General features: G+C 44.0%; 1 protein-coding gene across 9 annotated transcripts; it reads right to left on the bottom strand.

Moving 5' to 3' along the window:
* Positions 1-1,047: 1,047 nt before the first annotated feature.
* On the bottom strand, positions 1,048-10,027 carry LOC147373477 (GTPase IMAP family member 5-like). Of its 9 annotated transcripts, XM_086398218.1 has the most exons (5): positions 8,883-9,468; positions 7,045-7,100; positions 4,347-4,395; positions 2,979-3,483; positions 1,048-2,842 (listed from the first exon to the last, which is right to left on the bottom strand). In XM_086398218.1, exons 3-5 carry the CDS (start codon positions 4,387-4,389, stop codon positions 2,746-2,748), a joined length of 645 nt encoding a protein of 214 aa, XP_086254344.1. In that variant the 5' UTR covers positions 4,390-4,395; positions 7,045-7,100; positions 8,883-9,468; the 3' UTR covers positions 1,048-2,745. The 9 variants fall into 9 exon arrangements, with proteins under 9 accessions (XP_086254344.1, XP_086254343.1, XP_086254342.1 ...); XM_086398217.1 differs by lacking the exon at positions 7,045-7,100; XM_086398216.1 differs by lacking the exon at positions 7,045-7,100 and having other exon boundaries at positions 7,762-9,467.
* Positions 10,028-14,789: the final 4,762 nt, after the last annotated feature.

Here is a 14,789-nt window from a genome sequence, read left to right as displayed (position 1 = left end):
ATAACACTCCTTGCACAAGATTGGAATCGGCTATGGGATAGCACTGTTGAGATAAACTGCACCTTTATCACCAGCGGGGATATGGACAATGAGTTGGGTGTCACAGAGAGTTCATCACCTACCCACCCAGTCACAGAATGCCTGTGCAACCATGGGTGTCCCCTACAGGGTTTGAAGGGACGGGCAGCTATTCCATAGAAGAAGAAGTTGGGAAGGGGTCACCCATACCCTTCCTCATCTGATTTCTTCTTTCCACTGACTTGGTGACCACCACTCAGACTTCACCCTGGTGTCTTTCCACTTCTCTTTCCTGCCACTGAAATTTGCAATGCCACCCTTTCCCCAAATTCCTACAGGTATTGCACACAACTGTGCTGACCTTGGGGTTCAAGATGTTCCACTACATCCAAGCTCAACCCATGATGGAAAACCTCCTCTAAGATGGGGGTGGGCAAACGACAGCCTGCAGAGCAAATCCAGGCTGAGGCCAGTTCTGTGAACTGAGGAATGTTTTTACAATTTTGAATCATAGAAGAAGCAAGAGAATTCCAGAAAAACATCTACTTCCGCTTCATTGACTACATTAAAGCCTTTCACTGTGTGGATCACAACAAACTGTGGAACATTCTTAAACATATGGGAATACCAGACCACCTTACCTGCCTCCTGAGAAACCTGTATGCAGGTCAAGAAGCAACATTCAGAACTGGACAGGGAACAATGGACTGGTTTCAAATTGGGAAAGGAGTACACCAAGGCTGTATATTGTCACCATGCTTATTTAATGTGTATGTGGAGTACATCATGCAAAATGCCAGGCTGGATGAAGCACAAGCTGGAATCAAGGTTGCTGGGAGAAATACCAATAAACTCAGATATGCAGATGACACCACCCATATGGCAGAAAGTGAAAAGGAACTAAAGAGCCTCCTGATGAAAGTGAAAGAAAGGAGTTAAAAAGCTGGCTTAAAACTCAACATTCAAAAAACAAAGATCATGGCATCTGGTCCCATCACTTCATGGTAAAATGATGAGGAAACAATGATAGCAATGGCAGATTTTCTTTTATTGGGCTCCAAAATCACTGTAGATGGTGACTATAGCCATGAAATTAAAAGACGCTCCTTGGAAGAAAAGTTATGACAATCCTAGACAGTGTATTAAAAAACAGAGATATTACTTTGCTGACAAAGGTCAAAGCTATGGTTTTTCCAGCAGTCATGTGTTGATGTGAGAGTTGGAGTATAAACAAGGCTGAGCGCCAAAGAATTGATGCATTTGAACTATGGTGTTGGAGAAGACTCTTGAGAGTCCCTTGGATTGCAAGGAGATCAAACCAGTCAGTCCTAAAGGAAAGCAGTCCTGAATATTCTTTGGAAGGACTGATTCTGAAGCTGAAGCTCCAATACTTTGGCTACCTAAGAGCTGACTCATTAGAAGAGACTGAAAAAAATCTTTCAAAAAATCTTTGCTGGGAAAGATTGAAGGCAGGAGGATTCAGGGATGACAGAGAATGAGATGGTTGGATGACATCACCAACTCAATGGACGTGAGTTTGAGCAAGCTCCTGGAGATGGTGAATGACAGGGAAACCTGGTGTGCTGCAGTCCATGGGGTTGCAAACAGCCAGACAGGACTGAGTGACTGAACAACAACACGGGTCAAAAAATAAAGAGAAGCATAATGTTTCATCACCACATATGAAAAGTCCATGCAATTCAAATTTCATAAACTTGTAGGGAATGCAGTCTTGCAGGTCACTTCCTTCTTCTCCAGGGTGGCTTTCATGCTACAAGGAGATGGTTGAATGTTGAAGGAGACCAGATGGCCGGCTAAGCCTGAATTCCTACACTCACCATCTGGCTCTTGTCTAGCCCTGCTCTAAGGATTAAGGTTCTCTAATTTCCCAGTGGCTGACTATGCAGAGATTTTCCTCCCCACCCCGTCTCTAGGGCCTTCCTCCTTTCTCCCCCAGCCTCTTCACACCCCAGAGATATCCCAGAACACCCTAGTCTTTCTCTTTTGTGTGGTGTCTTATTATTACTATTTTTTTTTAACCTACAAGGAAGTCAGAGTATGTTTCTGAATAAAATAAGGAATTCCAACTGTAAAAAGGGGGTCCCCGGTGAGACGCTCGCTCACACAGCATGTCAGTCCATTCACTTTCCTCTCTGCAAGCTCCACAATATTTCTTGATGGTGTGCAGTTAGTTTATTATTTGTCTTCACCATTTTTTTGAAAAGATTTTGCTCTTAAATTTATTTATTTGCTTTAATTTTTGGCTGCACAGCATATGGGATCTTAGTTTCTCAGCCAGGGATTGAACCTGCACCCTTTGCATTGAAAGCACAATCTTAACCACTGGACTGCCAGGGAAGTTTCCACCTTCACCATTTTTAACACAACAGAAAGCGGAAAATTGTTTTCCTTTTGGATTTTATTCCTAAAAAGGAACCAAAGAAAAGGGATGGTGTGTCTGATGCAAGGAAGCAAAATTGAAAATGAAATTATGTAAAAAGCAAATAAAGTTTCTGATCAACACAGACAGGTATGCCGACTGAAAAAATGGAAGCCAAGGACAGGTGTCATCTGAAAATGCTCAATGTTGATGCGTACTATACAAGCTAATTACAATGGCAAGAAAAATCAAAAGGCATAGGACAAGAACAAGTATTTTGGCATGAGAAACGATCCAGGCTTTGAGTCGGAGGAGCGCCTTGAAGGCAGAGTTTCTCTCCGCCTCTTTCAGGTCTTGCTTTTGCTTTGCAACCTGCAGCCGTACCTTGTCCAGGTAGCGCCTCTGAACTTCTCCATGGGCGCCACCCCCCATCTGCTGGAGCATCTGTGCATCAAAGAAGAGCTCGTTGGTGAGGAAGGCACCCTGGTGCTCCCGCTCCAGCCCCTCAATCACAGCCATCAGCTGGGCCAGCTGCCCTCTCTGCTCGTCCCCGGAGGCCCAGTTGTTGAAGGCGCAGTACCTCCGCCTGCACTTCTGGACCAGGCTCCTCAGCCTGAGGTTGTCTGTGTTTGCCATGTACTCATCCAAGGATCCGCCCGCCAAGTCCTCCTTGTGGGTGAAGAGGATGACCATGTATCTCTCAGCTCCTGCCCCAAAGACCTCCTTCACCCTGGTCACGGCCACCGCATCCTGCTTGGTGAAGTGCCCCAGCTGGGTCACCAGCAGCCGCACGTGGGGCCCTGGCACTGACAGCAGGTAATAGGCTCCGATATTCTCATACACCTCTTGATCCTGGGCTCTGGACTCAAAGATGGGGGGCATGTCCACCACCAGGATGCTCCTCCCATTCCACGTGCCTGTTGCCCTCTGACACTTCCTGGTCACCGACTGGGCCCCCAGCTTGGATTCAAACATGGGCTGGGAGAGGATGCTGTTCCTGGTGGCACTCTCCCCGCTGCCTGTTTTGCCTACCAGGATGATCCTCAAGGAGGAGGAGGGTTCAAAGCCCTGATGTTCTATCCTGCCTGTAAAAAAAAAAAAAAAAGAATTTTTCCGGTTTTACTAAGTTTGTGATTCTTTTTTAAAAGTTTTTATTTTATCTTGGAGTATAGTTGATGATAGGCTTCCCAGGTGGTGCTAGTGGGAAAGAACCCACCTGCCAATGCCGGAGACATGGAACACAGGTTTGATCTCTGGGTTGGGAAGATTCCATGGAGGAGGACATGGCAAGCTGCTGCAGTATTCTTGCCAGGAAAAGCCCATGGACAGAGGAGCCTGGTAGGCTGCTGTCCATGGGGTTGCAAAGAGTTGGACATGACATAGTGACTAAACAACAACAGACAACAACAAGAGTTGGCAAGGGTGACACTGTGCCAAGAGCTAAAATTTTCAAGAGATGGAGTGAGAATCCAAGGACTTCTGGAGTTCTAATGAGCCCACATGAATTAGGTTCATTCCAGGCTCCTAAAATCTTTTATTTTGTTCCTTTTACTCTGTGTCGGTTCTTCCCTTACTTAAGTATTCTGAAATTTTATTTTTCAAACATGATTACTAAATCTCTATGTGGAACTTTTCCTCTTTTCAGCTGAGCAGAGGCAGGGGAAGATTTCATTTTCACAATTTGGTTCCAAATCCACTGACTTCTGACTTGAAGTTTTGTTTCCACATTTCCCATACATCACCACACGGGTCAGAGTGTCATACTCGGGTGTGTAGGGTGTGATGACAGTAGGGAAGATAAAGAACGTGATAGCTGCCTTTTTCTCCTGCAGTTTAAAGTAACTGGGTTTCTCTTCTGTCTCAGTTTTTGAGGTCAGGGAGTGGAGGAGGGAAGACAGTAACTGTCGCCTGGTGTCCAGAGTGCTTGAGAATTTGGAGGGTTTCTTACCTTCAGCCATGGTTCCATATCTGCTCCTCTGCAGCGCTTCCATTCACTTCTAGAATAAAAAGAAGGAAGGAATAAAAGCAAGTGTCTTTATAGGAGTTGGTATAGACCTGAGAACACCTCCAATTCAGACAGCTGAGAACAATTATCCTTAGATGAGCCATTTCCATTGCTAATTTTCTAACACATTTTATTTTCAAATATCCATATAGAACTTTAAGCAAGCCAGGTGATGCTAGGTTATGTTAACACAGTGAACTCTTGTTTTCTTCCTCATTCTGCAGGAAAGCAAGAAATGTTTGAATACATATCAGTTGATTATCTCCCTTCAAACTGAAAAGGCATGAAATAAAGAAAGCCGTCTTATATGGAATAAGAAGCAAGACTTTAAAATTATTTGTTATTATTATTGGAATCAAAGCAAACTTGCTAGACTAGAGAATAAAAGTTGCCTTACTGTAAATGAATAGTGGTTTGTTTGAAGTACTGGGCATTTCCAGTCCCAGAAACTCTTTGTATCAGATGGACATCCCAGTGGCAAAGGGGAAAGTACAATGCACCTTCCAGTGGGAATGTTGAATTGGGGTCCAGGGCTCCTTTGAGGATGCACATGAGAGGGAGAAGGGGAAGAGGCCCGAGTGTGGTCACCACCTCCTTCCCTCTGAGCAACTGGGGGAAGAGAAACTGGTGCCTTGACTGAGGGACAGCAGCAACATTTGGGACAAATTCAGGATAAAGTCCTTTCCTGATCTGTTTTAAATCAAATGTCTTTCCTTGTGGGTCTCCCAATAACAACTTAAGAAAAATCCCAGTAGACATAAGCAGAAATCGGCAAAACCATGGAGATAAATGTTTCATTCAGATGAGGCATACTATTGCGTCATTCTTGGTGCTAGAAAAGGTAAGCATACATTGGAAAAGGCAAGTATGCACTCTGTAATTATAATTAAGATGAACTCTGAGCCTGTGGGCTTCCCTCATAGTTCAGTTGGTAAAGAATGGGCTTGCAATGCAGGAGAACTGGGTTCGATTCCTGGGTTGGGAAGATCCCCTGGAGAAGGGAATGGTTACCCACTCCAGTATTCTTGCCTGGAGAATCCCGTGGGCAGAGAAGCCTGGCAGGCTATAGTCCATGGGGTCACAAAAGTCGGACACAACTTAGCAACTAAACCACCATCACTGAGCCTATATTTTATTTATTCAGTTTTAAAGATTATGCAGTTATGAAATAAATATTTTAAGAAGAGAAATAAATACACTGAGTAATGAAACAAATTCCACAATGTGCAATGAACAAATCTCAGTATTTTGGCATTTTTATTACTGCTGTTCAGTTTGGTTGAGAAAGTTAAAACTTTACACATATAGTTTCATTTATTTACTTTTGGACTCCCCCAACCCTGAGTCTCATTCTCCCTCTCCCTTTAGAGGCAAACAGTATTCTGAGATGTTTATGTGTCTATCTCACTTGTGTATTTACACTTGTACATACATATCTATCTATAATTAAGATACAGTACTTTTTGGTATTTTAATCTTTTACAGAAGTGACATTATTTATGTAACATTTTATCCAGTTCTTTCTTAACGAACATTTGGTGTTCCAAATGCATCTTTGTTACTGCCAACAGTAGCGCTACTACCAACATGACAATCTCTCTGGAATGTCCAACTTCCTCCTGACTGCTGCTGCTGCTGCTGCTGCTGAGTCGCTTCAGTCGTGTCCAACTCTGTGCAACCCCATAGATGGCAGCCCACCAGGCTTCACCGTCCCTGGGATTCTTCAGGCAAGAACACTGGAGTGGGTTGCCATTTCCTTCTCCAATGCATGAAAGTGAAAAGTGAAAACGAAGTTACTCCGCCTGACTAGATGTTGCCAAGTCTGACTCCATGAAACTTGTGCTGAGTCGTGCTGGCAGCAGCCACGTACCAGCATCCTGCAAATCTTCTCCTACACTTGGTAATACTATATTTTTAATTTTTTGGTCACCCTGTTGGGCATACAGTAGGATGTCTTAATTGGTTTAAACTTGCATTGTATTGATTAACATTGAGTTAAAAATGATTTTCATAGTTGATCTACAATTCAGCAAATTTCTTATTTCTACCTTTACACATTTTTCTATTCACTCAGTCAAGATGCATAGAAATGGTCCTCATTAAGGAAACCATCCCCTGTCACACTATCAGAATATGCTAAAATAACTTCTTTCCTTTCCTTAACCCTTGAGAAGAGCATTTTCCTTACCACCTTCTCCCACTTGGTGTACTTGCCTCTGGTAAATTATACTCCAGCCTCTGCTAAAATTGCTCAAATTCTCTGACATCTTTTCTGTCTCAGATGACATTTTCTATTGGAACCAGTATACTGAAGTAGTAAAGACAATGACGAGTCGTGACAATGTTGATGATGAACTTCACCATCATAATAACCCTCTGTGCAGCCGTTTGTGATTTTCAATTTTGCTTTCATATCCATTATTTTAATTGTTTGCCCTAATTCCCTATGAAGTGATTGAGATAGGTATTAAAATTTCTGTTAAAATATTAAGAAACTGAGTCTCAACTAACATGCCCATGTTCACACAACTGTCATGGAGCTAAGAACAAAAACTGGCTCATTTTGCCTGCATATTCTCCTAGGTTCATTGGGGAGGAGAAGTGATGATAAAGTCATTGAGCCTCTTGGAACACCACATACCATGTTGCCATCCATGGTCAGGACATAAACTGAAGCAGTTAGGCTGGAAGCTTGCCCTAAAACCAACAAACAGAACTGTATTGCAAAATCTTGAAATCTTGGGTGCTTTTTTTTTTTTTAAAGACTATTCAAACATAATATCGTAGGGGACAGAAGTTGCTCAGAATGGAAAGATTTCAGTTTAAATAATCTGGTGTTTTCACATGACTTGATGATCAGTGTGACCCAAATGGGGCTCTGTGGCTGCCACAAAACACCATCAAAGTCCCGAATTGGGGAGCAGAGGTGCAGCACTGTCCTCCTGAAGCGTCTTCTGAGTGGGTCAGGTTGCCAGGGGGAGACATGTCTCACCGAGGAATAGATTTTTGGGGGTGGATATTAACAAATATTAAAGTGTCCAGAGGCTAGTCAAAAAGGATATTGATGGAAATGCTGAAATGAAAGGATATTAAAAGGACTGAATCAAGCCTAGGAAGACATCCGGAAGCATTGTAAACCTGAAGCAATGTGACACGTGTCAATTGCAGAACAGACAAAAGTGGGGGAATGAAGAGTGGAGGCAGATTTCTTCTCCACAAGGAAAATCCGAATCTTCCCCACATGCGATCAGGAATCATGAAAGAGCTGGTGTGGGAGCAGAGATTATACGGGTATCTGACAGGAACAGCAGGGGGATCTAGCTTATGGAGGAGGTTGAAGCAAATGAATGTCATATACCTTTGGATCTTTAAATTGGATGAACCTGATGTTATCTTGATCCTATCTCATTTTATCAAATCAGTAGAAAGTAGGCTCTTTCCTGCTGTTTTAGGAAAGGTAAAACTGTTTTTTGTCTGCCTGATTCATGAGTCTTTCCTTCCCCATTTGCTTGAGTCCCTCTGTTTCCCGGCATCACTTGGTTTCACAGTTTAGTCTCAGGACTTCATAACACGGCTTTCACAGGGGGTTGACAACAGACCAAGGGATGGTTCCTGTACACGCTGGGGTCTCTCTGCCATAGTGTCGAATTCTACATCGTGTGGTAGGAAACGTGGCTATCTGGGGAAGAATGGGGTGGCTTTCAGAAGATCAAGGTCTATGGAACAATGTCCACTGAGAGGTTTCCTTGTGAACTTGGCTCAGTGAGGGTTCTCGTCGTGTGGAGCCCTAGGAGTGGATTCCTGCACCAGGCTTCTCTGGGAGGTGGTGCTGGTCAGGGCCCGGGCGGGGGTGGTATGGGTGAAGTTACGAAGGTAAAACTTAAGATGTTCGCTCTACTTAGTTAGGGCTTACTTGTGAGTTTCAGTTTTCTCATCTGGCAAATTGTTGTTCAGTCGCTCAGTCCTGTCCAGTTCTTTGCGACCCCACGGGCTGCAGCACGCCAGACTTTCCTGTCCTCCACTATCTCCCGAAGTTTGTTCATGACCAATGAGTCCGTGATACTATCTAACCATCTCATTTCCTGCAGCCCCCATCTCCTTTTGCCTTCAATTTTTCCCAGCGTCTGAGAATATTAGCGAAGCTTTATGAAATGCTGTGAAGCTTAATGAAAATCAAAAGAGCTCAGAAGTAGGCAACTAGACATAAAAGACTGCAGCACTGTGGAAAGCGATGGGCGGGAACGCGGGGTAAGCGGTCCGGTCCCCAAATCCGCCTGGTTCGCACTGGGAACCTGCTGTTGTCCATAAGCTTTCCACCGGCGCCCGGTTTCACTGACAGGAGACCCCAGAAGCATGGAACCGGTTAGAGGTCCCACCAGAAATCAGTAGCCCTGACTCAACCGCGGCCTCCAGAACCCTCCCTCTTCGCCCGGCTCCCAATCCTCCAGGAAGCAGGGACCCCCGCAGGGGTCCCCTTACCAGGCTCGGCTCTGCGGGCTGGATGCCGGCGGGTCGGCGGGAGCGCGCGGCCGAAGGCTGCAGGGCACGACTGCTGGGCTAGAAGGAAAGCGGCACTGACCGAGCGCGAGCGCCTCCTGTCCCCGCAGCTGGGGACACCCCTCCGGGCAGGGCGAAACTGCTGCCGCGGAAACCGGAGAGCAGCGAGTTCGCAGCGTGCGCACCCCCAAGGGATGTTTGCCCTCTGAGACCACGAGCGCCTCGCCCCCTCCCATTTCCTCTTTAAGAAGGGTGAAAAGAGACCACTCTGATCCCAGTCTCCCCGTGAAAGCACGTCTGCTGCTGCTGCTAAGTCACTTCAGTCATGTCCGACGTTGTGCGATCCCATAGACGGCAGCCCAACAGGCTCCCCCGTCCCTGGGATTCTCCAGGCAAGAATACTGGGGGTTGTCATTTCCTTCTCCAACTCATGAAAGTGAAAAGTGAAAGTGAAGTCGCCCAGTCGTGTCCAACTCTTAGCGACATGGACTGCAGCCTACCAGGCTCCTCCAGCCATGGAATTTTCCAGGCAAGAGTACTGGAGTGGGTTGCCATTGCCTTCTCCGTTAAAGCACCTCCAAAGAGATCAACTTAGAAAGCTAGTTATTTTCTTTGGCGCAAAAAAGAATCACAGACTTTTCACGGAGGACTTCTCTACCTTCGTGCAAAGCTGGAGCCAGGTGTGGAGCAGGTTAGAGTGGAGCCCTCCTCCTTTCCAGAAACTCCGCAGAGCTGGGAGCCAGAGAGCCACTGTTCTTTGCCTTTTGTCTCTTGGGGTTGAGGTGTCTGTTCTTAGGAGGCGTGTATGTGTATGATTTCTGAGGAGTGATACACCGTTGTCTTTGGTGTATCCTTGAGCTATTTCACCAGCGCGTGGAAGAACAAATCTTAGATGTTTTCAGACGTAATAAGTCAAGGGATATACACGATTTAAGTCTATTTTTGAAGTAAAAAGGAGTGCCTAAACTTCATGGGATAAAGTGTGAAGGGAAATACAAAATAAAAATTGGACCAAGAATGAGACTGAATGTAAGGTATAAAAATAATTATGACCCAAAATAATAAAAACAAAACACTACATCATTTGGGAAGATATTTAAAAGAGGTAAAAGACAAATTTAGGGGGAAAAAAATCTCAAAATATTTTATTGCTGGAATAAGCAAATACTTATTCACTTGTATAGAAAAGGCAACATTGTCACTATCATATTAAGGCTCCCAGAGCAAAAAAAAAAAGACCTAACGTCATTACACAACAATAAAAGACCTAACTGTAAGGCCCAGAAGTATAAAACTTTTCGAGGAAAACATAGGCAGAACACTCTTTGACATAAATCGCAGCAAGATCTTTTTGACACACCTCCTAGAGTAATGAAAATAAAAACAAAGATAAGCAAATGGGACTTAATTAAATGCAAAAGCTTTTGCATAGCAAAGGAATACATAAATGAAATGTAAGGGCAACCCTCAGAATGGAAGAAAGTATTTGCAAATGAAGCAACTGACAAAAGATTAAACTCCAAGATATACAAACAGCTCATGCAACTTCATATCAGAAAACCAAGTAACTCAATAAAAAAAATGGGCAGAAGACCTAAACAGACATTTCTGCAAAGAGAACATACAGATGGCCAGGAAACATGTTCAGCATCACTAATTATTCAGGAAATGCAAGTCAAAACTAAAATCAGGTATCACCTCACACTGAACAGAATGGCCATCACCAAAAAAATCTACAAACAATGAGTGCTGAAGAAGGTGTGGAGAAAAGGGAACCTTCCTACACTGTTGGTGGGAATGTAAACTGGTACAGTCACTATGGAGAAGAGTATGGAGGTGCCTCACAAAACTAAAAATAAAACTATCATATGACCCAGAAATCCCACCCCTGTGCCTGATTTGAACAAAGCCATAATTCAAAAAGATACATACACTCCAATGTCCATTGCAGCACTGTTTACAATAAGCAGGACAGGGAAGCAACCTACATGTTCATCAGCAAAGGAATGGATAAAGAAGATGTGGTACATATACACAATGGGATGTTACTCAGCCATAGAAAGAAATGAAATAGTACCATTTGCATAGACGTGGATAGACCTAGAGACTGTCACGTAGACTGAAGCAAGTCAGAAAAACGAATACTGTATAATATCAATATATGGAATCTAGAAAAGTCATGCAGATGAATTTATTAGCAAAGCAGAAATAGGGACACAGATATACAGAACAAACTTATGGATACCAAGGGGGGATGGGGGAATAGGATGAACTGGGAAATTGGGATTGAAATATACACACTACTATGTATGAAATAGACAACTAATGAGAATCTACAGTATAGCACAGGGACTCTACTCAAGGCTCTCTGTTGACCTAAATAGGAAGGAAATCTATAATAGATGGGGTGTATGTATAAGTGAAGGAGGAAACAGAACAGACTCTCTTGAGGGCGGGACTCCATCTTGGGCTGGACTGTGGACTTTGAGCTATATGCCCAGTATCTATGGAAATGACATACCAACTGGAAAACCAGGCCCCTGGCAGGAAGAGCCCCAGGGCTCTCTATCATCTAAAAGAATACCCTAATTATCTGTGTAACCCAATAGAATCATACATTCAGTTATGCTTATTGGGGTATGACCACAGGCCTATTGATAATTGCCCACTGTTAACTACCTAGGCTTAAGGCATATGATCACGGGTTAACTTTGATTGTATCTTTCTTTTTCTTTTGTTCAGACTAGTTTCAGGGAACCTTATACACTTAGGGTATATAAGCTTTTCACAAAAACTGGTCAGGGTCCTTGGCTAAGAGAAGACTCTGCCTTGGACCCACCGGTGTAATAAACTTCACTCCACTATCTGCATTGTCCTTCTGAGTGAGTTTGTTTCCCGGAACGTGTGGCTACAACATACATACAAGTGATTCACTTTGCTGCACAGCAGAAACTAACAACACAACTTTGTAAAGCAACTATACTCCAATAAAAATTTTTAAAAATAAATTCAAAAAAGCTTAAAAAAAAAGTGAGTCTTAGATCATAGTTTAGCTCTGGATTCCCCACGAATTTACAGGTATTCCTCTTCTAGGGAATTCAACCCACATGGTATTCACTGGAATGAGTAGTGGCTTCTGTCCAGCCAGGCAGATGAATATTGTACATTGTACAATACTGAATATGGTACAAGACTATATAAGAGGGTACGGATTGTTTGAAATCTGCTCAGAAATCTGATCATGGCCAAAAACAACTCTCAGAAGTAAGCCAAAGATGAACCTCTTTGGGTAAAATAACAGCTGATCCAGGCAGCAGGACACGAAAATATGAAATAAACTTCATCAACACACAATCAAAGATGTTCACAAAGAGGAGATAAAAGAAAAGGTGAGAGAAGATATACCTAGTTGGTATGAATTTATAGATTCACTTAAATAGACAGCTTTTGAGAAGTTATAATATTTTGACCCTGTGTCTGGTGACTCAGTGGTAGAGAATCCGCCTGCCAGTGCAGGAGACGTGGATTTGATTCCTGGGTTGGGAGGAGCCCCTGGAGGAGGAAATGGCAACCCACTCCTGCATTCTTGCCTGGGAAATCCCATGGAGAGAGGAGCCATAGGGTTGCAAAGAGTCGGACATGACTGAGCAACCAAACCACCACAACTCCTTAAGGAAACTCTTCCTATCAGTTCAGTTCAGTTCAGTTCAGTCATTCAGTCGTGTCTGACTCTTTGCGACTCCATGAATCGCAGCATGCCAGGCCTCCCTGTCCATCACCAACTCCCGGAGTTCACTCAGACTCACGGCCAACGAGTCAGTGACGCCATCCAGCCATCTCATCCTCTGTCGTCCCCTTCTCCTCCTGCCCCCAATCCCTCCAAGCATCAGAGTCTTTTCCAATGGGTCAACTCTTTGCATGAGGTGGCCAAACTACTGGAGTTTCAGCTTTAGCATCATTCCTTCCAAAGAAATCCCAGGGCTGATCTCCTTCAGAATGGACTGGTTGGATCTCCTTGCAGTCCAAGGGACTCTCAAGAGTCTTCTCCAACACCACAGTTCAAAAGCATCAATTCTTCGGCGCTCAGCCTTCTTCACAGTCCAACTCTCACATGCATACATGACCACAGGAAAAACCATAGCCTTGACTAGACGGACCTTTGTTGGCAAAGTAATGTCTCTGCTTTTGAATATGCTATCTAGGTTGGTCACAGCTTTCCTTCCAAGGAGTAAGCGTCTTTAAATTTCATGGCTGCAGTCGCCATCTGCAGTGATTTTGGAGTCCAGAAAAATAAAGTCTGACACTGTTTCCACTGTTTCCCCATCTATTTCTCATGAAGTGATGGGACCAGATGCCATGATCTTCGTTTTCTGAATGTTGAGCTTTAAGCCAACCTTTTCACTCTCCTCTTTCACTTTCATCAAGAGGCTTTTAGTTCCTCTTCACTTTCTGCCATCAGGGTGGTGTCATCTGCATATCTGATATTGATATTTCTCCCGGAAATCTTAATTCCAGCTTGTGCTTCTTCCAGTCCAGCGTTTCTCATGATGTACTCTGCATATAAGTTAAATAAGCAGGGTGACAATATACAGCCTTGACGTACTCCTTTTCCCATTTGGAACCAGTCTGTTGTTCCATGTCCAGTTTGGTAAATAAAAAATAGGTTCAAGTTCTGATTTGCTGCCTTTTCCCCTTAGAGAGTCACTAGGCTCTCGGTAGATTATTTTCCTCTTCAAATAAAAGGCTGTTAGTGATAATTATCCTTCAACCTCATCAGGTAGCTTTCATCATAAAATATTAACCAATAAACCTGTCATCCAGAACTGGTCCCTATTTGACAACTTAAGGAGCCTCTGCCTTTTCCCCCAGATATTCTTCTACCAAAGAAAGTTGGGGGGGGTGGTGGTGGTGTGGCAATAGGCATGGCCATGAGGGCTGCCTGAGGTACCACACCCCTGGTTCATAGCCCCACTCTCTGTCAGCTCTGTAATCCTGGGAAGCTGTTTAATCAAAGTGTTAAATCTCTTCTGCACAAGTGAGATCAATACTGTAAGTATTGTCCTCGTTGGCTATCAGAAAAATAAGAGGAGACCATCTCCCTTCCTTCCCTCCCTCACTCCCTCCCTCCCTCTTCCTCTCCTCTCTCTTAAACCTGCTGCCTAATAACCTCCATCCGTGTTCCCTAACACCTTTTACCTGGTGCATCATGTTCCCTCTAATACACGATCTGATGCCCTCTACATCCCTTTCTGTTTATTCATTTTACGTTGGGAACAGAGCTGCAGGTTAGTCAAAGAACTTAATATCTCACAGCAGGGCAGGAGTAAAGATCCAGGTGAAGTGCCAGCCCTAGGCCTCTTGCTGCTTCACCCCAGCATCGAGTCACCTCTTGGCTTCTCTCTGTTCAGTCTTGAGTGAGCCCTTCCCCCTACTACCCAGAGCTCATACCTGGGGGCAAACATGCATTATGAGATGTGTTCTTACCATAGGCATTTTCTTCATCTCTTGCCACCTTCTGTCTTCCCATGATTAACTGAAAGAGTCCCAGACACTGTTCATTCATTCATTCATCAAATAGGTATAACTGCCTACAATGTATCTGGCCAAATCCAAAGAGCTGGTGACCCCACTCATAGTTTCTCCTCTCCCCTGAGCATTGGAATTTAGGGAAAGCATTGGAGGAGCCTTATCTGAGTTGGGATGATGCTATGAGAACACCTGGTGAGCTCGACTTTGTCTTCTTTGGATCTCCAAATGCAAAAAGCAGACGGGAGATGATAACATTCCATGCCAATGAGTAAGCTTTTGGTTCAGTTCAGTTGTTCAGTTGTGTTGGACTCTTTGCAACCCCATGGACTGCAGCGTGCCAGGCCTTCCTGTCCATCACCA

Source organism: Bos grunniens, chromosome 4, assembly GCF_055505025.1.
Source record: "Bos grunniens cultivar Pamir isolate PY7600 chromosome 4, Bosgru_T2T1.0, whole genome shotgun sequence".
NCBI classification, from domain to species: Eukaryota; Metazoa; Chordata; class Mammalia; order Artiodactyla; family Bovidae; genus Bos; species Bos grunniens.
The sequence above is the reverse complement of the archived record's forward strand: the minus strand, read 5'-3'. Positions and strand labels throughout refer to the sequence as shown.